This window comes from Mixophyes fleayi, chromosome 9 (assembly GCF_038048845.1).
Source record: "Mixophyes fleayi isolate aMixFle1 chromosome 9, aMixFle1.hap1, whole genome shotgun sequence".
NCBI lineage: Eukaryota > Metazoa > Chordata > Amphibia > Anura > Limnodynastidae > Mixophyes > Mixophyes fleayi.
Window position 1 is genome coordinate 123,053,674 of NC_134410.1, and position 26,017 is coordinate 123,079,690.

At 45.7% G+C, this 26,017-nt stretch overlaps 2 protein-coding genes across 2 annotated transcripts; one reads left to right on the forward strand and one right to left on the reverse strand.

Moving 5' to 3' along the window:
- Positions 1-3,098: 3,098 nt before the first annotated feature.
- On the reverse strand, positions 3,099-6,081 carry TMEM203 (transmembrane protein 203). The gene is made up of 2 exons (XM_075186095.1): positions 5,997-6,081; positions 3,099-3,686 (listed from the first exon to the last, which is right to left on the reverse strand). Exon 2 carries the CDS (start codon positions 3,591-3,593, stop codon positions 3,183-3,185), a length of 411 nt encoding a protein of 136 aa, XP_075042196.1. The 5' UTR covers positions 3,594-3,686; positions 5,997-6,081; the 3' UTR covers positions 3,099-3,182.
- A 117-nt stretch (positions 6,082-6,198) lies between these two features.
- NDOR1 (NADPH dependent diflavin oxidoreductase 1) lies at positions 6,199-25,029 on the forward strand. The gene is made up of 15 exons (XM_075185472.1): positions 6,199-6,280; positions 6,822-6,956; positions 7,086-7,163; positions 9,841-9,938; positions 10,749-10,847; positions 15,393-15,494; positions 16,554-16,754; positions 17,101-17,222; positions 17,955-18,175; positions 18,549-18,656; positions 19,179-19,293; positions 20,291-20,434; positions 20,532-20,650; positions 21,118-21,212; positions 23,566-25,029. The coding sequence occupies exons 2-15, from the start codon at positions 6,822-6,824 to the stop codon at positions 23,708-23,710; spliced, it is 1,782 nt and encodes a 593-aa protein (XP_075041573.1). The 5' UTR covers positions 6,199-6,280; the 3' UTR covers positions 23,711-25,029.
- Positions 25,030-26,017: the final 988 nt, after the last annotated feature.

Consider the following 26,017-nt stretch of genomic DNA (forward strand, 5'->3'; position numbering starts at 1 on the left):
CTACCTATCTAATCGCTCTTTCAGTGTTAATTTCTCTGGATCCACCTCTGCTCCGCTTCCTTTATCAGTTGGAGACCACAAGGCTCAGTTCTAGGTCCTCTGCTATTCTCTATCTACACCACTTCTCTTGGAAAACTAATAAGCTCCTTTGGATTTCAGTATCATCTCTATGCGGATGATACACAAATCTATCTATCCTCTCCTGATCTCTCACCATCTGTGTTGTCTCGCGTTACTGACTGTCTTTCTGCCATTTCATCTTGGATGTCTTCTCACCAACTCAAACTCCATCTTTCAAAAACAGAATTATTAATATTCCCACCCACCAACAGAGGCTTCCTGCCTGACATTTCTATTTCTGTTGAAAACATGACCATAAATCCCACCCCACAAGCTCGCTGCCTAGGTGTAATCCTTGACTCACAACTATCCTTTGTTCCCTACATTGACTCTATATCTAAATCATGTTACATACATCTAAAGAACATTTCCAGAATACGCACATATCTCACACCAGACACTGCAAAAACCTTAATTCATGCACTCATCATCTCCCGCATCGACTATTGTAATTCCCTCCTTACTGGTCTTCCCAAAATCAGACTCCAAGCCCTACAATCTATTTTGCATGCAGCGGCTAGATTGATTTTCCTTGCAAACCGTTCTTCCTCTGCTGAGTCGCTCTGTCAGTCTCTACATTGGTTGCCTGTATTTCAACGAATCCAATATAAAATTCTTCTACTAATATACAAGGCCGTCAACAAAATTGCACCGACATACATCTCCTCACTTGTCTCAAAATATCTTCCAACTCGACACCTCCGTTCTGCACAAGATCTGCGTCTCTCTTCCACTCTCATCACTTCCTCCCATTACCGGTTATAGGACTTTTTTCAGGCTGCTCCCACTCTATAGAATTCACTCCCTCGCACCACAAGACTTTCCTCTAGTCTGAAAACCCACCTCTTCAGGCAAGTTTATAATATTCCTCAACTACCCTCTTAATCTCCCTAGGTCCCCACGCCGTGCTTTTTGTGTGTCCACAATACATCCAGCCTGAGCTGTGTTCTGCCACACGGTGGATGCAGCTTCATTTGCAGTAAAGATCATTTATCCCTATGGAAAAACATCCACAGTATCCATAGTTAACGCAAGATAGACAATAGTGGTAAGACAACACAGCAGGTTGCAGTCATCTTCCGTCCAGGGTTCAGTATGACATTGTGCGACCTTCCTCACAGGGATTGATAATCCCTATTGCAGAGGATGTTAAAGCTGCGTTCACCGTGCAGATAAACTCACTTTGTATTTGACAGACCACAGACGTATAGAAGACAAAGCATCAAACCTCTTCTCTTCTGGGTCTCAATTATGGTAGATAATTTCAGGAAACATATGTATGTTTTATAAAGCCCCAATTTTCCGCGACAGTGAAAGTACAGATTTGTGACCTACAAAAGCATCATAGATACCATCGCGGCTCCGGTGTCACCTCCGGAATATGATACTTCCAAATATCTCACAATTATATTTCCTGGTTCTATTCAGATGTATTTCCCAAATAATGAAATGCGATCCAGGGTTTTCCCCGGCTTTGTACTCAGCCTTCCGCCCACGCTGCCTTTGTTACACTATTCTGCTCTTATAGGTATGAAAATTCCACTGAAAAGGGATTAGTAGATACAGCAGATCCATTTTATTGCTCTAAACCTGAGAAATAATGAAATTGAATATCGAGCACAAGTACCCAGGTCACATTCCTACTTGAACAACGGATGGGTTGCTGGAATTATTCAAATAATATGTTTTCAGCTGAGGAGTGGGGAGGGGGGGAGAAGGTTAAAAAGACAACTGGCTCCCCCTGCTGACCAACTTGTGCACTACACTATATTAAAACTATTGGTTAAAGTTCCTCTCTACGATAGCTTAGCTGTTTCAGTCCGATTGATCATTTCCAAATGATTGTGACAACTCATTCTCTTCTTGAACTCCCATCTCCTCCCTAGCAGGAGTTTTTGAGAATTTCCCTCTGTGAAAAACAGTTGAGGTAGTTATTGACACGGATCAATCAATGAAATCTTCTATTCGCGATCAAAGAGCAAACTGCCACCAACACACAGTGGAGGCAGCCATTGGTATAGGCCAGTGATGGCTAACCTGTGACACTCCAGGTGTTGTGAAACTACAAGCCCCAGCATGCTTTGCCAGTAGATAACTAGCTGATAGCTGGCAAAGCATGCTGGGGCTTGTAGTTTCACAACATCTAGAGTGTCACAGGTTAGCCATTACTGGTATAGGCAGTGCACCAAGACTAAGTGCCACTGTGATCTCACAGTTTACTAGTGAACTGATAAGATGCATTCACTCAATAATTCTCTAGGTAATGCAGACAGTGGAATACATTAAACAGTGTGTGTAACTCTGGACCTACTCAGTCCCGAAAAGGCAACCCTGCAGTAGTACTAGATTTGGGGGAGGACAGGTATTTGCCAAAGTTACCATTATTCTTTAAAGGGGGAGTAAATCCATTATTTGCTATTAATATATATTAAAGGATGTGTATTACTGAGTTGAATGATATACATGAAATAACTGCAGTCTCTACACATCATTAATCAAGTCCACCATCCTCACTCCTCTGCAGCAGGCTGCCATGTTAGGTGGGAGGAGCTTCTCTAACTGAGCAGGCAGTGACTGACAGCTTGGCAGACGTGCACAGTGCGGATTGGTTGATTCAAACAAAGGGGCGGGAACGGTGATGTCACAGCAGCTCAATTTTGTCTTGTTAACCCTCTAGTAGATCGGGAGACTGATCTAGGAAGGTAACAATTTACTTTTTAACAGAGCTCTGGTGTGGTGTAAGGGTAACACTGAATGTCGTATTTATTTATTCACCAAAAAACATTTTTAGTTTGTAGTTCAGTGGTGACGACGAGACCTGTTGGGATTACTAGAATTATATTATTGGCTGGTCCTTTTGGTTGGCATAACTAAGTGCTTAATCTCAGACATCTTTCATTCTCAGGCCATTGAGGATATATACAAGACAAACGCTACGATCGGAGAACTATGCACTTTGGAAAATAAATCATGGCTGGTGGTCTACATAAAGTTTTAATAAATAAACATGCAGGAAAGGACACTGTGGACATGTCTGGTTATAATACAATCTCCATCCTCCTCTAGTTCACTCTGCAAGCTCTAATCATCAACAGCTGCAGCAGGATAAATATGGGAGACATAATGAGTCCAAACCAGAGTTCCTTGGTCTTCTCCACCAACTTCTGGCACAAGAGCATCTCGAAGACAAACTTGAGGCTGAGGATGGTGAGGATCCAGAAGAGGCGTAGAACGGCCTGCCGCTTCTCCCCATCCAGGAACAGACGCACCGTGACGATAGCGGTGAAGTAGGTGCTTAGTCCATCGGCAGCGAAGAATGGGATGAAGACGTTCCACCAGCCTAGGTCCGGAAGGAAACCGTCCACCTTGATGGCCAGGAGGATGGTGAATATCAACAGAGATGAGATGTGGATGAAGATTTCAAACTGAGAAAATCCCATCCACTGTACCAGCTCCCTCAGCGAGAACAGCATTTTGGTGGATCAGAAACCGTCGTCTGAGGCTCGGGGCTCTGGGGTCAGCATCGGAGTATGTTGAGAGGGTTGAAATTCATATTAGCGGAGATGCTGAGAAGACAATAATTTGAGTACCTCAGTTATTATAAGCATATAATACATGAGTGTTTATGTAAACTGCAAACAATATGATATACAAGTAAACCCGTGCATGATACTCATGCATTCTAGTCAAATCAAGCTACTTAAGGTGTTAAAAAGGTTCTTGTCATGCATTTGGGGTAGGCCAGGCCTCCTCAGGGGAAGAGCGTTACTTCCTGACGTAAGCGCCCTTTTTTTAACGTGGTTTTGTCCACATGTCACCACCTCATCATTCTTCTTCATCACCTCATCCTTCATCTTCACCGCCACATCCTTAATCTCCATTGTCTTACTGTTCTAAAACCTCTCGATACACAACGTTTCTGCTAAACACCTTATCGCTGTGCTCAATCAGTCTTCCTTGAAGGGCAGTATTCATAACCTGCACTTTCACATCACTGCTTGTCCGTACTCGTGAAAATGCGACATACAATTGTCCATGACCAAACACAGGCTCTGGTAAATAAATACCCACACGGTCAAGAGTTTGAGCCCTCAACTGGTAAATTTAGCCTTTACTACCCCTCCCACAGGGGGAAGGGGGGATGATGGAAGTAAACTGACTTCACTATTATCATTTTTTTGTCAAATAATGTCAGTATACCAAATTTCAGGTCAATTGGATGAGCCCTTTCTGAGAAAAAAGTTTTTTCCACACACACTAACACACGCCGCTAGGCTTATATATATATTAGATACTGGTAGGTTAATTGGCTGCTAACAAATTGACACTAGTCTATGTCTGTGTCTGTGTTAGGGAATTTAGACTGTAAGCTCCAATGGGGCAGGGACTGATGTGAGTGAGTTCTCTGTACAGCGCTGCGGAATTAGTGGCGCTATATAAATAAATAGTAATAATAATATATGGTGACTAGTGATGTCAATAAGTGACAAAGATAACAATATATTTTGCTATGGTGCTCTGTTTAGGACATACTTCATCCACATCATAGAGTGACTTTTCACACTTGTTTATACACAATACCTAATTCTTCTCTGCTTTATCCCTCACTCCTTCATTTTAGTTACTGCAGCTGTAGATTACACCACATACAACAAACCCAGGAATGGTACAAAGTAATGTAATGACCACTCCTGCACCAGGAGCCATACTAGGCATTTCTGCATTGCCCTTCCACAGTGCACACGCAGCCTGTCACAATACACTTACAAAAACACAGTTGTGAGACCGCTTTCCTTTCTGTCATTAAAAAAAAATACATAAACCTTAATATCAATTAAAATGTAATTTTTTTTAGAACGGTTGTAAAATACTAAAGTGTTTTATTTCTTAGTCAAGAACTACTACTGATTTATTATAAGGAATAAAGCACCTTGTACTTTGGTATAGAAGGATTTTAGAAATCAATGAGAACTTCTGTGCCCTGTCGGCCTATGTACTTGTGCTTTTATACTGTCACAGTACTGCCCTGGGTCTTCTAATTTATTATTATTGTTTATTTACGTAGCACTAATCATATTCTATAGCGCTGTACAGAGGGTATATAGTCATTCACATCAATCACGGCTAGAGTGGAGCTTCCAGTGTTAATTCTCTACCACACAGAGACATTACGGTCCATTTTTTTTAGCAGCCTATTAACCTACCAGTATATGTGTGGGAGTGTTGGTGGAAACCAACAAAAACATGGGGAGAACATACAAACTCCACACAGATAAGGCCATGGTCAAGAATTGAACTCATGACCCCAGTGCTGTGATGCGGCGATGCTAACCACTGTACTACCCCATAATAATCGTAGATTTCACAGTAAGGGGTGCAAATATATATATATATATATATATATATATATATATATATTTATTATTGATAGTGTGCCAGCAGTGTACACAGCACAGTGTATGACACCCCCGTTCCCCCATGCATGCTGTGTATATGTATGTATGTATGTATGTATATGTATGTATGTATGTATATATATATATATATATATATATATATATATATATATATATATATAGGCACATACTGCAGAGGTATGGGGGGGGGGGGGAGGGGGGTTATGTACTAACTAAGCTTAGGGAATACCATGCCCGGTCTATACAGGGATAACACTTCCTTGTCCATGTCTGTGGCCTCTGGAGCAGCAGTAGTCACGCTGTGCCCATCCAGGTGAGGTAGAACTACAAGTCCCAGCATGACCTGACTGCACTGCAGTTCCAATCCAGCTGGACTACATCTTCCAGCATGCTGTGCGCTCCTCTCTCAGGGACTGAGACTGATAACACATTATCCCCCCCAGTAATATTATATCTCACCGAGCTCCGGTGCAGCGGTTACTCCGGATCCTCACTTCCGCCATCACCTCCCGGCGACGTCATCACCCGGCGCGGCGCGGGCTGACTGACGTCACTGAAGGGGGCGGGCCAGGTCACTGTACCTGGAGATCTGTGTATGAGAGGGACACAGAGGAGTCATGGAGGGGACAGAGCAGGTGAGGGGGCTGCAGGGGGCGGGGCATACAGGAGGCGGGGCCAGGTCACTGTACCTGGAGATCTGTGTATGAGAGGGACACAGAGGAGTCCTGGAGGGGACAGAGCAGGTGAGGAGGCTGCAGGGGGTCAGTGGTGATCATAATATTGAATGTATAATAATAATACTAATAATAAGGGGTAGTAAGGTATAGTGATAGAGGTGACACAGGGAATGAATGGGGGTCAGTGGTGATTATAATATTGAATGTATTGCAGGTGATTGGATATTATAAGAACATGGATTACCTATGAGCAGTGGGGTATAATTATAGGAGTGGGGTCTTAGGCAATGAATGGGGTGTGTGAGAAGTGGGACTATAACAGAATACTTGGAGACAGTGAGATTATAAATGAGTGAGGAAAAGGAACAAAACATTAAAGCGTAGGAGCGTATGTCCTAATGATTTGGGGGAATATTAGGCACGGGGGGTCCTGTGACTTTTTATAGAGAATGAATGGGGCACAGTGGTCGGGGGCACTCCAGGATTGGGGGTATGTGGTGAACGTGGTATAGAGATATGGCGAAGTGGTTTGGATGTTACGGAGGTGTGGGGTAATAGAATACAGCTGGTAACTGGTTTTATTCATGTTTTTCTCCTTTCACCTAAGATGATGGACAGAAAGATCCTGATCCTCTTTGGGAGTCAGACGGGCACGGCGGAGGATATGGCGGAGAGGATCGGTAGAGAAGCCCGGTGCAGACAGTTTGCCTGCAGAGTGGAGTCGATAGACAGCTACAATGTGGTGAGTCCTCTGATACTGATAGTATAGTATGATTATACCTGTATTATTATTATATCTGTCTGCTATGGGGATTATATTGTTTTATTGATGAGTGTTCTTGCAGTGATGTAGTTCTCTCTTATGATATAGGTGAATCTCATCCATGAGCCGCTGGTCATATTTGTCTGCGCAACCACAGGACAAGGAGACCCCCCGGATAACATGAAAGTAAGTGTCATCTAAATGATATATATTTATATATAAACTACACGGACAAAAGTATTTGACCAAGCTTGTTAGTTATTGAATTGAGATGTTTAAAATCAAGCACCTAGGTATGCAGTCTCTATTTGCAAACATATTCCACAGTCCCCTTCCCCACTGTCTGTCTCGCCCCCTTCCCCGCTGTCTGTCTCGCTCCCTTCCCCCCTGTCTGTCTCGCCCCCTTCCCCGCTGTCTGTCTCGCCCCCTTCCCCGCTGTCTGTCTCGCCCCCTTCCCCGCTGTCTGTCTCGCCCCCCTTCCCCGCTGTCTGTCTCGCCCCCCTTCCCCGCTGTCTGTCTCGCCCCCCTTCCCCGCTGTCTGTCTCGCCCCCCTTCCCCGCTGTCTGTCTCGCCCCCCTTCCCCGCTGTCTGTCTCGCCCCGCTTCCCCGCTGTCTGTCTCGCCCCGCTTCCCCGCTGTCTGTCTCGCCCCCCTTCCCCGCTGTCTGTCTCGCCCCCCTTCCCCGCTGTCTGTCTCGCCCCCCTTCCCCGCTGTCTGTCTCGCCCCCCTTCCCCGCTGTCTGTCTCGCCCCCCTTCCCCGCTGTCTGTCTCGCCCCCCTTCCCCGCTGTCTGTCTCGCCCCGCTTCCCCGCTGTCTGTCTCGCCCCCCTTCCCCGCTGTCTGTCTCGCCCCCCTTCCCCGCTGTCTGTCTCGCCCCCCTTCCCCGCTGTCTGTCTCGCCCCCCTTCCCCGCTGTCTGTCTCGCCCCCCTTCCCCGCTGTCTGTCTCGCCCCCCTTCCCCGCTGTCTGTCTCGCCCCCCTTCCCCGCTGTCTGTCTCGCCCCCCTTCCCCGCTGTCTGTCTCGCCCCCCTTCCCCGCTGTCTGTCTCGCCCCCCTTCCCCGCTGTCTGTCTCGCCCCCCTTCCCCGCTGTCTGTCTCGCCCCCCTTCCCCGCTGTCTGTCTCGCCCCCCTTCCCCGCTGTCTGTCTCGCCCCCCTTCCCCGCTGTCTGTCTCGCCCCCCTTCCCCGCTGTCTGTCTCGCCCCCCTTCCCCGCTGTCTGTCTCGCCCCCCTTCCCCGCTGTCTGTCTCGCCCCCCTTCCCCGCTGTCTGTCTCGCCCCCCTTCCCCGCTGTCTGTCTCGCCCCCCTTCCCCGCTGTCTGTCTCGCCCCCCTTCCCCGCTGTCTGTCTCGCCCCCCTTCCCCGCTGTCTGTCTCGCCCCCCTTCCCCGCTGTCTGTCTCGCCCCCCTTCCCCGCTGTCTGTCTCGCCCCCCTTCCCCGCTGTCTGTCTCGCCCCCCTTCCCCGCTGTCTGTCTCGCCCCCCTTCCCCGCTGTCTGTCTCGCCCCCCTTCCCCGCTGTCTGTCTCGCCCCCCTTCCCCGCTGTCTGTCTCGCCCCCCTTCCCCGCTGTCTGTCTCGCCCCCCTTCCCCGCTGTCTGTCTCGCCCCCTTCCCCGCTGTCTGTCTCGCCCCCCTTCCCCGCTGTCTGTCTCGCCCCCCTTCCCCGCTGTCTGTCTCGCCCCCCTTCCCCGCTGTCTGTCTCGCCCCCCTTCCCCGCTGTCTGTCTCGCCCCCCTTTCCCGCTGTCTGTCTCGCCCCCCTTCCCCGCTGTCTGTCTCGCCCCCCTTCCCCGCTGTCTGTATCGCACCCCTTCCCCGCTGTCTGTATCGCACCCCTTCCCCGCTGTCTGTATCGCACCCCTTCCCCGCTGTCTGTATCGCACCCCTTCCCCGCTGTCTGTCTCGCCCCCTTCCCCGCTGTCTGTCTCGCCCCCTTCCCCGCTGTCTGTCTCGCCCCCTTCCCCGCTGTCTGTCTCGCCCCCCTTCCCCGCTGTCTGTCTCGCCCCCCTTCCCCGCTGTCTGTCTCGCCCCCCTTCCCCGCTGTCTGTCTCGCCCCCCTTCCCCGCTGTCTGTCTCGCCCCCCTTCCCCGCTGTCTGTCTCGCCCCGCTTCCCCGCTGTCTGTCTCGCCCCGCTTCCCCGCTGTCTGTCTCGCCCCGCTTCCCCGCTGTCTGTCTCGCCCCCCTTCCCCGCTGTCTGTCTCGCCCCCCTTCCCCGCTGTCTGTCTCGCCCCCCTTCCCCGCTGTCTGTCTCGCCCCCCTTCCCCGCTGTCTGTCTCGCCCCCCTTCCCCGCTGTCTGTCTCGCCCCCCTTCCCCGCTGTCTGTCTCGCCCCCCTTCCCCGCTGTCTGTCTCGCCCCCCTTCCCCGCTGTCTGTCTCGCCCCCCTTCCCCGCTGTCTGTCTCGCCCCCCTTCCCCGCTGTCTGTCTCGCCCCCCTTCCCCGCTGTCTGTCTCGCCCCCCTTCCCCGCTGTCTGTCTCGCCCCCCTTCCCCGCTGTCTGTCTCGCCCCCCTTCCCCGCTGTCTGTCTCGCCCCCCTTCCCCGCTGTCTGTCTCGCCCCCCTTCCCCGCTGTCTGTCTCGCCCCCCTTCCCCGCTGTCTGTCTCGCCCCCCTTCCCCGCTGTCTGTCTCGGCCCCCTTCCCCGCTGTCTGTCTCGCCCCCCTTCCCCGCTGTCTGTCTCGGCCCCCTTCCCCGCTGTCTGTCTCGCCCCCCTTCCCCGCTGTCTGTCTCGCCCCCCTTCCCCGCTGTCTGTATCGCCCCCCTTCCCCGCTGTCTGTCTCGCCCCCTTCCCCGCTGTCTGTATCGCACCCCTTCCCCGCTGTCTGTCTCGCCCCCTTCCCCGCTGTCTGTCTCATCTCCTTTATTATCTCATTCCAGAATTTCTGGAGGTTCATCTTTCGCAGAAACTTGCCCCAGAATTCGCTGTGCCGGATGGATTATGCCGTTCTAGGTCTGGGCGATTCGTCTTATCCAAAGTAAGATGACGACTACAAGTACTGGGCCAGACGGGGGTATTAATAACTAACAGTCTTGTATGTAGTTATATATTGAGCCAACAGCGGGCAGAATGGCGGCATGTTATGATGGTATAATCTGACCCGGGCACTCCTGTCTCTACGGCCCAATCTGTTTGTTATTTACCAAGTCTACCAGCGATATAACTTGTCTTGTGGGTGATATGATACCTTGCCAAGAAAACCCCCCCCAAAAGATATGTAAAGAGATATTTACATTCTATTTAACTTTTACGTTGTGGTTTCTTATAATTTAATTGGTTATTGCAAATTGCTGGGAAAATACATAAGGGAACATTTATAAAACTAAGAAGTCCTTACAGCATTATTCACCCTCTGGTATAAGCCTTTCTTAATCACCCCCCTCCTCTTTTTTGAAGTAGGGAGGTCCCTATATAGCTAACCTGACCATCCAAAATATTTTACTACTGTTCTGTTGAGCTATGGATGGCACTGCAAGCGGCTCTTGGATTCGGATAACTGGTGACTCTCAAGTTGGGGGCAGGTCCCCTATATATTACATTATGGGGGCATAAGTAGGGGCCTCGCTAAAATGGAGTTTTCTCCTCCAGCAGTAGAGGACACAAACGGTGGGTGAGCTCACTCTCTAGCAAGCAGGGCGGTGAAAGAAAAGCCGACTGTTCCTGTAGAGGACAATGGGGATAATTTGGCTTTAGGAGCCTTTCAAAAAATACAAAAGTTGGATCTTAACTTTGTACGCCAGTACCCAGAATCCTCTCTGTAACTAGCGTTTATACTTTGTTACGACAGGTTTAACTTTGTCGCCAAGAAGCTGCACAAGCGAATCCTTCAGCTGGGCGCCAGCCCTGTTCTGTCTCCGGCCCTGGGCGACGACCAGCACGAACTCGGGTAATGGTCTCTTTGTGTCTTCTGTATTTTCTGGTTTGTCCTAGAGTGCTCAAGTCCAATTTATACCACTATAGGGCTAGTCAGTAACAGGTACTCCAATGCCCATTATACCACCATAAGACTAGTCAGTAACAGATACTCTAGTGCCCATTATACCACTATCATGCTAGTCAATAACAGGTACTCCAGTGCCCATTATACCACTATGAGGCTAGTCAGTAACGGGTACTCCAGTGGCCATTATACCACTATAAGACTAGTCAGTAACAGGTACTCCAGTGCCCATTATACCACTATGAGGCTAGTCAGTAACGGGTACTCCAGTGGCCATTATACCACTATAAGACTAGTCAGTAACAGGTACTCCAGTGCCCATTATACCACTATAAGATTAGTCAGTAACAGGTACTCCAGTGCCCATTATACCACTATAAGATTAGTCCGTAACAGGTACTCCAGTGCCCCTTATACCACTATAAGACTAGTCAGTAACAGGTACTCCAGTGCCCATTATACCACTATAAGACTAGTCAGTAACAGGTACTCCAGTGCCCCTTATACCACTATAAGACTAGTCAGTAACAGGTACTCCAGTGCCCCTTATAACACTATAAGACTAGTCAGTAACAGGTACTCCAGTGCCCATTATACCACTATAAGACTAGTCAGTAACAGGTACTCCAGTGCCCCTTATAACACTATAAGACTAGTCAGTAACAGGTACTCCAGTGCCCATTATACCACTATAAGATTAGTCAGTAACAGGTACTCCAGTGCCCATTATACCACTATAAGGCTAGTCAGTAACGGGTACTCCAGTGCCCATTATACCACTATAAGATTAGTCAGTAACAGGTACTCCAGTGCCCATTATACCACAATAAGGCTAGTCAGTAACAGGTACTCCAGTGCCCATTATACCACTATAAGATTAGTCAGTAACAGGTACTCCAGTGCCCCTTATACCACTATAAGACTAGTCAGTAACAGGTACTACAGGGGTCATTATACCACTATAGGGCTAGTCAGCAACTGGTACTCCAGTGCCCATTATACCACTATAAGACTAGTCAGTAACAGGTACTCCAGTGCCCATTATACCACTATAAGACTAGTCAGTAACAGGTACTCCAGTGCCCATTATACCACTATAAGACTAGTCAGTAACAGGTACTCCAGTGCCCATTATACCACTATAAGACTAGTCAGTAACAGGTACTCCAGTGCCCATTATACCACTAGAGGTATTCCTCACTTAACAACCTACCCATTTAATGACCACTCGGAGTTACGACCAGGTTCTCCCTGGGTCCTCATTGTTATAATTGCTGCTGTTTGTAGAGCTTTACTGTACACATGTTTATTTTCTGTTATGCAGTGTTATGTAATGTAAAGCAAACTAACAAAATACAGTTTTCTTTAGTCTATTTCTTCATTCAGAATCAATAAAAATGATTACAATACATGTAGGTGCATATAACAGTACTGTACTCACTTAGCGACCAATTCGCTTAACGACCTAGTCGTAGGAACGGAACTCGGTCGTTAAGTGAGGAGTACCTGTATAAGACTAGTCAGTAACAGGTACTCCAGTGCCCATTATACCACTATAAGACTAGTCAGTAACAGGTACTCCAGTGCCCATTATACCACTATAAGACTAGTCAGTAACAGGTACTCCAGTGCCCATTATACCACTATAAGACTAGTCAGTAACAGGTACTCCAGTGCCCATTATACCACTATAAGGCTAGTCAGTAACAGGTACTCCAGTGCCCATTATACCACTATAAGATTAGTCAGTAACAGGTACTCCAGTGCTCATTATACCACTATAAGACTAGTCAGTAACAGGTACTCCAGTGCCCATTATACCACTATAAGATTAGTCAGTAACAGGTACTCCAGTGCTCATTATACCACTATAAGACTAGTCAGTAACAGGTACTCCAGTGCCCATTATACCACTATAAGACTAGTCAGTAACAGGTACTCCAGTGCCCATTATACCACTATAAGATTAGTCAGTAACAGGTACTCCAGTGCTCATTATACCACTATAAGACTAGTCAGTAACAGGTACTCCAGTGCCCATTATACCACTATAAGATTAGTCAGTAACAGGTACTCCAGTGCTCATTATACCACTATAAGACTAGTCAGTAACAGGTACTCCAGTGCCCATTATACCACTATAAGACTAGTCAGTAACAGGTACTCCAGTGCCCATTATACCACTATAAGGCTAGTCAGTAACAGGTACTCCAGTGCCCATTATACCACTATAAGACTAGTCAGTAACAGGTACTCCAGTGCCCATTATACCACTATAAGACTATTCAGTAACAGGTACTCCAGTGCCCATTATACCACTATAAGGCTAGTCAGTAACAGGTACTCCAGTGCCCATTATACCACTATAAGACTAGTCAGTAACAGGTACTCCAGTGCCCATTATACCACTATAAGGCTAGTCAGTAACAGGTACTCCAGTGCCCATTATACCACTATAAGACTAGTCAGTAACAGGTACTCCAGTGCCCATTATACCACTATAAGGCTAGTCAGTAACAGGTACTCCAGTGCCCATTATACCACTATAAGACTAGTCAGTAACAGGTACTCCAGTGCCCATTATACCACTATAAGACTAGTCAGTAACAGGTACTCCAGTGCCCATTATACCACTATAAGGCTAGTCAGTAACAGGTACTCCAGTGCCCATTATACCACTATAAGACTAGTCAGTAACAGGTACTCCAGTGCCCATTATACCACTATAAGGCTAGTCAGTAACAGGTACTCCAGTGCCCATTATACCACTATAAGATTAGTCAGTAACAGGTACTCCAGTGCTCATTATACCACTATAAGACTAGTCAGTAACAGGTACTCCAGTGCCCATTATACCACTATAAGATTAGTCAGTAACAGGTACTCCAGTGCTCATTATACCACTATAAGACTAGTCAGTAACAGGTACTCCAGTGCCCATTATACCACTATAAGACTAGTCAGTAACAGGTACTCCAGTGCCCATTATACCACTATAAGACTAGTCAGTAACAGGTACTCCAGTGCCCATTATACCACTATAAGACTAGTCAGTAACAGGTACTTCAGTGCCCATTATACCACTATAAGGCTAGTCAGTAACAGGTACTCCAGTGCCCATTATACCACTATAAGACTAGTCAGTAACAGGTACTCCAGTGCCCATTATACCACTATAAGGCTAGTCAGTAACAGGTACTCCAGTGCCCATTATACCACTATAAGACTAGTCAGTAACAGGTACTCCAGTGCCCATTATACCACTATAAGGCTAGTCAGTAACAGGTACTCCAGTGCCCATTATACCACTATAAGACTAGTCAGTAACAGGTACTCCAGTGCCCATTATACCACTATAAGACTAGTCAGTAACAGGTACTCCAGTGCCCATTATACCACTATAAGACTAGTCAGTAACAGGTACTCCAGTGCCCATTATACCACTATAAGACTAGTCAGTAACAGGTACTCCAGTGCCCATTATACCACTATAAGGCTAGTCAGTAACAGGTACTCCAGTGCCCATTATACCACTATAAGATTAGTCAGTAACAGGTACTCCAGTGCTCATTATACCACTATAAGACTAGTCAGTAACAGGTACTCCAGTGCCCATTATACCACTATAAGATTAGTCAGTAACAGGTACTCCAGTGCTCATTATACCACTATAAGACTAGTCAGTAACAGGTACTCCAGTGCCCATTATACCACTATAAGACTAGTCAGTAACAGGTACTCCAGTGCCCATTATACCACTATAAGGCTAGTCAGTAACAGGTACTCCAGTGCCCATTATACCACTATAAGACTAGTCAGTAACAGGTACTCCAGTGCCCATTATACCACTATAAGACTAGTCAGTAACAGGTACTCCAGTGCCCATTATACCACTATAAGACTAGTCAGTAACAGGTACTCCAGTGCCCATTATACCACTATAAGACTAGTCAGTAACAGGTACTCCAGTGCCCATTATACCACTATAAGACTAGTCAGTAACAGGTACTCCAGTGCCCATTATACCACTATAAGGCTAGTCAGTAACAGGTACTCCAGTGCCCATTATACCACTATAAGGCTAGTCAGTAACAGGTACTCCAGTGCCCATTATACCACTATAAGGCTAGTCAGTAACAGGTACTCCAGTGCCCATTATACCACTATAAGGCTAGTCAGTAACAGGTACTCCAGTGCCCATTATATCACTATAAGGCAAGTCAGTAACAGGTACTCCAGTGCCCATTATACCACTATAAGGCTAGTCAGTAACAGGTACTCCAGTGCCCATTATACCACTATAAGGCTAGTCAGTAACAGGTACTCCAGTGCCCATTATACCACTATCATGCTAGTCAGTAACAGGTACTCCAGTGCCCATTATACCACTATAAGACTAGTCAGTGACTTACTAGAGTCCCCATTTTTACCATGTTAAGGATACTGAGTGATCGATGAGACCTTACATTTTCTGTTTCCCGTCTTCTGTAGCCCAGATGCTGTGGTGGATCCGTGGTTGAATGATCTGTGGAGGAAGGTCCTCTCCTTGTACCCCCTTCCTCCTGGTCACAGTATTATTGGTGATGATGTCTTGTGAGTATTGGGGGGAAAAGGAAAAACATCAGACAGTTAATTCTGTGCTCTCCATTGACTACATTTCTATCCAGAGAACAGCTTCATATCCTATCTCAAGGCAGCGAAATTAACTTTGAAAACGTTACATCTTCTCTGCTCATATAAAGACATAACTGAAAAGCACGGATGAACGCTGGAAATAGTGCAGTGTAATTAAATACATTTTAAGTGTGCACTTAGTCATTTTTTTAGCTGTCCTCCTACAAATCATTATCTCCTTTTCAAAAGCTCTCTGGTTAGCAAGTAAAAATGGCTGCTAGACTTGGTCAGTCTGCTGCACAGACACGATTCCACACCTCTCAGCATTTCATGTCATGGGGGGCGGGGGAGTTACAGTGCAGACTGAGCTCAGAGGGGCGTTTCAAAGCCTCACTGCTCACTACATGTACCATGCGACTGTGGTTGCCATGGCCATCCAGAATCTTAAATCATTAGTAGTCACCTGAAGACAATTAAAAAAAAAACCACACACCTGTTTTTATTCAATGGGTTTGCTGGTTTAATAGAAGATAAATATTTTTGTAAGCCGCAGTGGTTTTATTATGAATTGTATAAGATGTTTGTACAGAGTTGAGAGGAGCTTTCAAATATCTGAAAGAGTTTTAACAACTTACAAGAGGAAATCATTCTACAAAGAAAGAGAAGTATTAGAACAAGAGGACATTCACTGACACTGGAGGGTAGTAGGTTTAGTGGAAAATTAAGAAATATTGACTTTACTTAAAGGGTAGTGGATAGGCGACCTAATCTTCCAAAGGAGGTGGTAGTGGCTAATGCGATAGAGGAATTTAAACATGTTTGGGATAGACAGAAGACTGTCCGAAATCTGCAATAACTGTAGAAATGGTCTGTGAAGTTCAAATTCTATGTTTCTAAATTATACTTTGTTGCTCTATATTAGACATGAGAATAAATCAAGGTCTTTATTAATCAGATGTTTACGTCTGCTCAGTAAGCTGCTTATCTTCAGGGTGTGTAAATTTAAAAAATAAATGTAACACCACATTAATTTTGCAGATTACCCCCAAAGTTTTCTTTCCGGTACCTGAATAAAGAGGGGGCAGCGTGTATCAACGTGGACAGAGACGGCACACAGGAGACCCCGACGGAACTGCGCCCATTCCATGCCCCTCTGGTGACCAACCGGCGCGTGACGGCAGAGGATCACTTCCAGGACGTGCGTCTTATCGAGTTTGACATCACCGGATCTGGCATTCAGTGAGTTGGACTCGACAGTATTGTTACAGTGCAATCGTCACTTACACACACTGCAGACAGCCAAGCTGTTAGCTGAACCTATAGCCATGAGAATGCAGCCAATCAATTCACTGGGAGCTCATGACATCATTGAGCCATGCAGCCTATCAGTTCACCAGGAACTTGTGACATGACTGAGCCTTGCAGCCTATCAGTTCACTTGGAACTTGTGACATCTCTGAGCCATGCAGCCTATCAGTTTCCTAGGAACTTGTGACATCACTGAGCCATGCAGCCTATCAGTTCACTAGGAACGTGTGAATGACTATTTCTTCACATGCATATATGTATTTCTCTGTCCTCGCAGATTTACTCCTGGAGATGTGGTGATGATACAACCTCAGAATTCCCCCCAGGACGTTCAACAGTTCTGTTCCCTCCTCCGGCTCAACCCAGACGCAGCGTTTGTCTTGGAGCCCCGAGACCCAGGTAAGTGCAAGCTCCTCTGTCCAGACAATGTGATCCGGAGAGAAAATAAGAAGTATAGGCAGCCAGCATTCTGGCAGATGGACATTCACAGTTTTAAGCTCATGGTACACTCCTCCTGAAGATCATCATGTGCCTACATGCTGTGTTCCTCCTGGCGGACCTAATTTATTGCAAATTACGACACCTGTACGAGATCTTCCATCTGTCAGTCAGACGAGCCGGATCAGACGGCGCGTGCAATCGTTACCGTTCACGGCACCGTTAGAGCGGCTCGTATGCTTTGGTCCCTGCATTTAACACAATCGCTGAATGAATGGATCTGTTGCCTATTTAGGAACTGTAGACAGACCCCAATTGTATTCATGCAGAATGTCTGGATTTATTCTTAGTTTGAACTGACGGAGAAATTTATCAACTAATATCAGCAAATTGTAGTGTTTTGAAAGATATTTCTCTAGTTTTTAGGGGTTTGAAACCTATTATGTTATTTTTTCCAATCTTACCCCCAATCTTTATGCTTTCTGCAGTATGTTCTATAACGTGATATATTATATTAAATAATGTCCGGGAAGCTGTCAGGCGCTGTATATATAACATTTAGGACAGAGCGTGTTAGTATACCGGTCGGAGTATGGATATTATAGACCACTGTTGAGCAGTTAGCGCTTGTTAGATAAACGTAGAAAGCGCCACGTCTGTGTTATCACCGTTTCTGTTATCGACACCTTCCAGACACCCCGGTTCCCCCACATCTGCCTCAGCCCTGCACGGTGCAGCATCTGGTAGAGAAATATCTGGATATCCGCTCCGTGCCCCGGCGCTCGTTCTTCCACCTCCTCTCCTACTTCTCCAAGGACGAACAAGAGAGAGAGAAGCTGGAGGAGTTCAGCTCGGCCGCCGGCCAGGACGAGCTTTATACTTACTGCAACCGGCCCCGGCGGACCACCCTGGAGGTAAAGCATCATCGATATAAACGTGCCGTGAAGCCCACCGTCATTTCAGGTGGGAGATGACACGTTGTGTCTGTACAAGTCAGAAGTGTGACGCAGTGAATTCACTGGTGGCCGGATGGTTATCCAACGTGGTGTTCTCTAATGGTATTATCGGGTATATTATTTTTGCCAATACAATATATACCATAGCAACCCATCAGATTCTAGCTGTTGTGTTCTAGAATGTACTAGATGAACCAATCAGATTCCAGCTGTAATTTATCTAGTACATTCTAGAACACAACAGCTAGATTCTGATTGGTTACTGTAAGCAACAACTCTGCTCTCCTTTTTAGAAGTTCTATTCCATCTAATCCCTGTTTATATTGACCAGGTGCTGTTTGATTTCCCGCACACGACCTGCAGTATTCCGGCTGATTACCTCCTGGATCTCATTCCCCGCATCCGCCCCCGAGCGTTCTCCATCTCCTCCTCCATGCAGGTGAGAGCCCCAGAGGGGCTGTATGGAATGTGTATATAGGAGATGGACAACAGGAGCTTACAATCTATTGTCCTTTTACTGTATTACACCTTAGTTACATGACAGATTTCTAGTTTGTCCTGTGTGGATTTTTTTTTAGGTGATATCTGTATGTGCACATTGTAGATTCATCATCACCATTTATTTATATAGCGCCACTAATTCTGTAGCGCTGTACATAGAACTCATTCACATCAGTGCCTGCCCCATTGGAGCTTACAGTCTAAATTTCCTAACATACACACACACAGACTAGGGTCCATTTTTGATATCAGCCAATTAACCTACTAGTATGTTTTTGGAGTGTGGGAGGAAACCGGAGCACTCGGAGGAAACTCACGCAAACACGGGGAGAACATACAAACTCCACACAGATAAGGCCATGGTCGGGAATTGAACTCATGACCCCAGTACTGTAAAGCAGAAGTGCTAACCACTACGCCACCGTGCTGCCCAATATCTAATGTTACTCTCTCTCTAAAGGCCCATCCAGACAAACTGCAGATCCTGATGGCCGTGGTGCAGTACAAAACGAAGTTACGTGACGTCCGCCAGGGCTTGTGCTCCACGTGGCTCGCCTCCTTCCATCCCGGAGATGGTAAGTTCGTTACTTAAGTGGGAGCAGAATATACAGCAGATTTATACTCCATTAACGCAGATTAGTGATCAGTCTTAATGTGCAAACAGTCCAAGGCCACCCGATATGTTTTATAATCACCAGAGATGCACCTTCCAGTCCTGGCTCTAAGTTACAGAGCACAAACCTTTAGAAAAACTGTTCCGCAGGTAACGCCAGAAAAGGTACTGTAGCCCATAGCAGCCAATCCAATTCTAGCTGCCATTTTTCTACTAAAGGTTCAAAAATAAAAGCAAATGTCTAGTTGTGCTTACAGCAACTTTTACCTGTGCACAAATTTCGGAGATGTCTGCAATAATGTTTTGCTCTAAGTTTTAAAAAAGCAGCTATTCTGACACCCTGGCATGGCGCAGCGGTGCAATTTACGATGCTATAAAAGATTAACATCATGCTCTTCAGGTCTACACAGAATGGAGAGGGGCAATTTGTGTTGAACCAGTAATCATGACATTCCAACCAATCAGTACACTAGGCACCTGTCAGTGATGTCATGGGTTCCGAGCGAAGTGATTGGCTACCTCCTCCTGATAGCTCCCTCCTGTGCCTGTAGGAGACAAATACACGTCAACTAAAAATGGATTCTCCTGCAAACACAGGGATGGCAATGGTAGAGAAACCCATAAAGAAAACAGGGACTATTTTAGTTTGTTGCTGTAATTAACGCCACAGAATATAATAGATAAATCAAGGTTTTTTGTTTTTTTAATTAAAATAGAAATGTATGATGGACGCTCTATAACAGTGTTGGCTAACCTGTGACACTCCAGGTGTTGTGAAACTACAAGTCCCAGCATACCCTACCAGCAATAAGCCGCTATATATTGGCAAAGCATGCTGGGACTTGTAGTTTCACAACACCTGGAGTGTCACAGGTTAGCCAACACTGCTCTATATACCCTCACTCTGGTACCCAAAGCCACTCGCCGATTTATATTCTCCCTTTGTGTTTTCTATGCAGACCAGCGGGTCCCCCTGTGGGTGAAAAAAGGGAGTATGAAGTTCCCTAGCGATGCAGACACCCCACTGGTCATGGTGGGGCCAGGGACCGGTGTGGCCCCGTTCCATGCAGCTATACAGGAGAGGGCAGTGCAGCAGAAATCAGGTGCGGTATTATAATGCGGATTTAGCTGCAATGATCCTGCACTGACCCCTGCTGGACGAAATGAGTATAACATCCTTTTCTTCTTGTCTCGTTACAGGCAACTGCTTGGTTTTTGGCTGCAGAGGGAAAGAAAAAGATTTTTATTTCCAGGAGGAGTGGGAAGGTCTGGGCAAGAGAGAACTTCTGACCCTATTCACGGCTTTCAGCCGGGATCAGGTCAGTGTGCCGTGTAATGGAGTGTCATGTGTATATATGTACGTGTGTGTATATATATATATATATATATCTGTTGCAGTTCTGTGAGTGAGTGTTACCACCCAATATCTCTGATTACTTACAGCTGTAAATAATTCACCAGCTCAGAGGCTGCAGTAACCTATACTATAGTTGGATATTCCGGCATCACCAGCTACAGTCGCAGCCAGAAGTATTGGCTCCTTTGCACTTTTTGTTTTTTAAATAACTCACAATTTCCTCTAAACATAAGTTCAAGTTAACAGCAGTATTTGGCGTCCACAATTCTTTTCTGTATTAATATTACAGAACCTTTTGGATTTTTTTTATACTGATTTTTATTCGGTGGAAGCCTTGCGTCACGTTATAGATAAAAGATAGTGATAATAAGTGACAAACACAAACTGAAAACAGTTGACCATGAATCATTTTCTTTTCTCTTTCCTCAGGAGGATAAGATTTACGTTCAGCACCGAATCAAAGAAAATGCTGCGTTTCTGTGGGACCTGATTAATAACAAACACGCCTACGTTTACCTAGCCGGGTAATAATCTCATATCAAGCGTAATGCATGTACCGGGGGGTTGTTATAGGGACCTAATTTAGGAGGTGGCCTCTGTTTCGCTCCGTATTTTACTAGGAACGCCCTCGTTTCGCTCAACTCCTCACATCTTCTGCCGCAAACACTACAATCTTTCTCTTTAAACCTGCGCACTTTGGCGGAAATCTAGGACTTTGCAGTACTGCACTTCATAAATATGACCTAATTACTCTTTACCATGAACGCGTCGCCTTAATGGAATTGTACCATTCTTTTGTGATTACTGCCAACCGTGGCTTATGACTGTGATTGACTAGTAGGGAGTTAACAGCCAAAACTTTATTTAATACTGTAGAGGGCGGCATCTGATTGGCTGTGAGCTGCTCACCAATCGGATACAATCTTCCCCGACCTCTGGCTGTCAGAATCAGCGAATGTCGTTTACTGAAAGAGGAGCGTTCAACGTCTTTATCATTTCTGTATAGAACGATACAGGGCAAGGTCTATGTTTCTCATGTTTATTTATTCTAGAAGTGCGTAGTTTTCTAGTTTGATGTTCGTCTGTCTCCTTCGTCTTCCTGGTATTTCCTCCCTAAGGCCATTGACGCTAAATGAGACCGGAGACAGACTTTCTAACCGTATGAACAGAACGATCGCTTTTACTGTTGTCGGGAAGGAAAATAAATTTACAAGAGTCTTTTACTACGGCCAGAGCCGGATTTAGACCTCATGGGGCCCTAGGCAAGATATTGGTTTGGAGCCCCCCCCCTGAAACAATCCATAGCACTATATTTTAGTGTAGCATATACTCCTATAGTTAAGTAGAAGGGTAAGCTATGTGCCGTCGCACATCACACTGCTCCTCCTGCATCACCATGCGGCCCCTCATTATTGTCCCTCTCATCACACATGCTCCCTCTCTGTGCCCAGCACCTTCACACATGCCCTCCTCTCTTTGCCCAGCACCAACACACATGCCCCCTCTTTGTGCCCAGTACCATCACACATGCCCCCTCTCTATGCCTAGCACTTTCACACATGCCCCTTCTCTATGCCCAGCACTTTCACACATGCCCCCTCTCTGTGCCCACACTTTCACACATGCCCCCTCTCTGTGCCCAGCACTTACACACATGCCCCCTCTCTGTGCCCACACTTTCACACATGCCCCCTCTTTGTGCCCAGTACCATCACACATGCCCCCTCTCTATGCCTAGCACTTTCACACATGCCCCTTCTCTATGCCCAGCACTTTCACACATGCCCCCTCTCTGTGCCCACACTTTCACACATGCCCCCTCTCTGTGCCCAGCACTTACACACATGCCCCCACTCTGTGCCCAGCACTTTCACACATGCCCCTTCTCTATGCCCAGTACTTTCACACATGCCCCCACTCTGTGCCCAGCACTTTGACACATGCCCCCACTCTGTGCCCAGCACTTTGACACATGCCCCCTCTCTGTGCCCAGCACTTTGACACATGCCACCCTCTTACACTGCAGCTTCAATCTCACACACACTAGCTCTCCATCACAGTACCCCTTATTCTTACCTTTATCTGTGACTCCAGGAACAGCTGCAGCTCCTGCACACTGACTATACCATAGAGATCCGCCTAACACTGTACCATGTGACCGCTGCCACATGACCCTGTGATGTCAGAGTGACCTGGGAAGGTAGCTAAGCTGAAGCAGCCCCTCCCCAGACTCGCGACACCCAACTCAGGTGCCGCGAGTCGAGGGAGGGGCCGCAATTTATTTATTTATTTTTTTCCTTCTTCTTGTCCCCCTGAGAGCCGCTAGGCCCTAGGCAGGTGCCTAGGTTGCCTAGCGGTAAATCCGGCCCTGACTACGGCAGATAAGTAAATATACCGGCTAGTGATATATACAGAGTATTATTGCCGTTTACAGCGATTACTTCATTTAAAGGAACATAAATCCTGTGGATAAGAAAGGGATTTTTGATTCTTATCATCAGCATTTATTTATATAGCGCCACTGATTCCGCAGCGCTGTACAGAGAACTCGCTCGCATCAGTCACTGCCCCATTGGAGCTTACAGTCTAAATTCCCTAATATAGACACATGCACACACACTAGGGTCAATTTGATAGCAGCCAGTTTTTGGAGTGTGGGAGGAAACCGGAGCACCCGGAGGAAACCCACGCAAACACAGGGAGATCATACAAACTCCACACAGATAAGGCCATGGTCGGGAATCAAACTCATGACCCCAGCGCTGTGAGGCAGAGGTGCTAACCACTAGGCCACCGTGCTTCTTATAGGATAACCAATAAGCATGATTATATTATTTGTTAATCCCGCCCCCTCTCCTGTTTTTTTCTCATTGGTAGAAATGCTAAATCAATGCCCACCCAGGTGTCGGAGGCCTTACACTACGTCTTCCAGTCCGAGGGGGCGAAGTCCGTCTCGGAGGCCGAGCAGTATCTGGTCACACTGGAGAAGTGCGGACGTTTCCAGAGTGAGACGTGGTCCTAACCCACCAGCACTGGAGCGGACGTCTCTGAGATGTCCTAACAAACATACCTCATCCCGACTGCTGGAAACGGACTTCACGCCAACAGCGACATGTTACACGACGTGATACACGGGTTTCATACGACAGAACCCGCAACTGGTGCAATACTCTAGACCACACCGAAGATATAAATATTGGGACCACGCCTAGAATCATTGTTATAGAGATATTAAAATATTTTATTTAAAATACACTGGTGCTTGTTGTTAATGTAAAATGTAATCGCACTGAATGAAAATAAGTTGGACTCCGTTGCTCCTAATTCCTGCTGTCAGTCGTTCTATAACAGGTCTGAGTTTGTTTGTGACCAGGCCCAATTCTGTTTAAGGCCCAGAGGTTAACTTGCTTTGTGTCTCATTGAATCTTGTGCATTATAGGAACAACAAGTCCTAGAGCTGAGGACAGTCCTGACCCGAACAACCAAAAGACCTAAAGATTCACCAGATATCATCATCATCATCATCAGTGATTAAAATCTATATATATTTTTTATATCAAGTCTTTTTATTTCCAATTGAAATGATTATGCATTATAGTAGCAGAAAGACCTACAGCCGGGACAGTCCTGGCCCAGCTTATAGAAAGTCTAGATGTTGCCTATAGCAACCAATCAGATTCTAGTTATCATTTATTTAGTACATTCTACAAAATGACAGCTAGAATCTGATTGGTTGCTATAAACCACATCTCCACTTTTTCAAACCCGCCGTTTAGTAATTATACCCCCCAAGTCTTTATTAATGACATCTGAAATCTCCAGTGTCCTGTGTTTAGTTTCACAATTCCATTATTTCTGTAAAGTTTAACGATTGAACGTGAAAAGAATTTAGGAGATAATAGAAAAGTTAAAAGGTTCAAAAATTGACCGTTGCAATTACTCCGTCTAGAGAGACATTTACCGGAACGTTTCATTCACCGCTGTATTTACAACCACTGACTCTGGGATAAATTTCGAAGTTATGTCATCCAAAATCATTTAATCACATAACTAATTATCTCCTCTTATTTATTTTTTGACATAATTGTGGACTTTTTACGGATCAAACCACCACCCATCATAGTTTCTGTTTTGATTACAATGTAGTATTATATGTTGTGCATTACTATATGCTCATTCTATTGTTCTATATTATTATACCTGTCATGATCCCTTTAATACTGTCCACAAATAATCTATTTTCTGGCTTTGGTTTATTCACAGGACAAAAGTTCTCATCACGTTAAAAACAGTAAAAATAAGACCAAATTAAACATTTTTTTCCTAATGATATTAAACATATTAACCCGTGTTTCATTCTCTTTAATGTTATGTCCGTATCCTCAATTCTCCATATATCTAATGTAACAGCTTTGTGTATCCAAACCCCAGTTTGTATATATAATTCCATAATAAAATTCTTTAAATCACTTTTATATCCATATAAACTACAAACTGAATCGTTATCCATACGGTGCAGTTATATAATTGATTAGAGCATCTGTCCTGTGATAATAGAAGATACAATTGTATTATTCTCCTATACCCCATATATCCTGCTTTAGTGTATTATTGTAACGTCGCTGGATACAATAGATATAACTGGGAAAGATCCTTCTCCCTTTATACATCGGTTCTAATCGTATCATTATTCTCCTGTAATCTATCCTGGTCGGAAGGATAATACCAAGATGACACAGGGTTAAAATGATAAAAATTTTAGTTTAACAACAGGTTGTTTCAAATGCTCCTTTCATGATATAGAACAGAAACTTTGAATGACTTAACATTTTCAGAGCATTTCCCCCCAGGGGCTGCCAGGTTATGCTGGGACTTGTAGTTCCACAATGGTGAGCACACCACAGGTTGCTTATTTAACAAGTTTTACTGTTTACAGCCCTATCACCTGGTCATAAATGTTAATCTCCCCATTAATTTATCATTCACTATCCTGTAATTATAATACAGTCTATGTAAATGGTCAGATGTTAAACATACTGGATCTGATTCATTAAGGAAAGCAAAAAAATGAGTAACTTTGCACTTGGGCAAAACCATGTTACATTGGAGGGGGAGGTAAATTTAAAATGGGATGGATTTATAGCTGGGGTAGGACATGTCCTAGATCAACTTTACATTTCAGTGTATGAATAAAGCTATCAATTATTTGTGTCCTACATGAAAAAACAGCCAGTATTTAACTTATGTGCAACGTAATAAACAAATTTGCACCCCTTGTATTGTAACATGGCTTGTCCCGGAGCAAATTTACTCAATTTTTTGCCTTACT

Coding starts and splice junctions, on each gene's coding strand:
- TMEM203 (XM_075186095.1), bottom strand. CDS start 3,593: ATGCTGTTCTCGCTGAGGGAGCTGGTACAGTGGATGGGATTTTCTCAG.
- NDOR1 (XM_075185472.1), top strand. CDS start 6,822: ATGATGGACAGAAAGATCCTGATCCTCTTTGGGAGTCAGACGGGCACG. Junction 6,957..7,085: donor CGATAGACAGCTACAATGTG/GTGAGTCCTCTG, acceptor CTTATGATATAG/GTGAATCTCATCCATGAGCC. Junction 9,939..10,748: donor GGCGATTCGTCTTATCCAAA/GTAAGATGACGA, acceptor TTGTTACGACAG/GTTTAACTTTGTCGCCAAGA.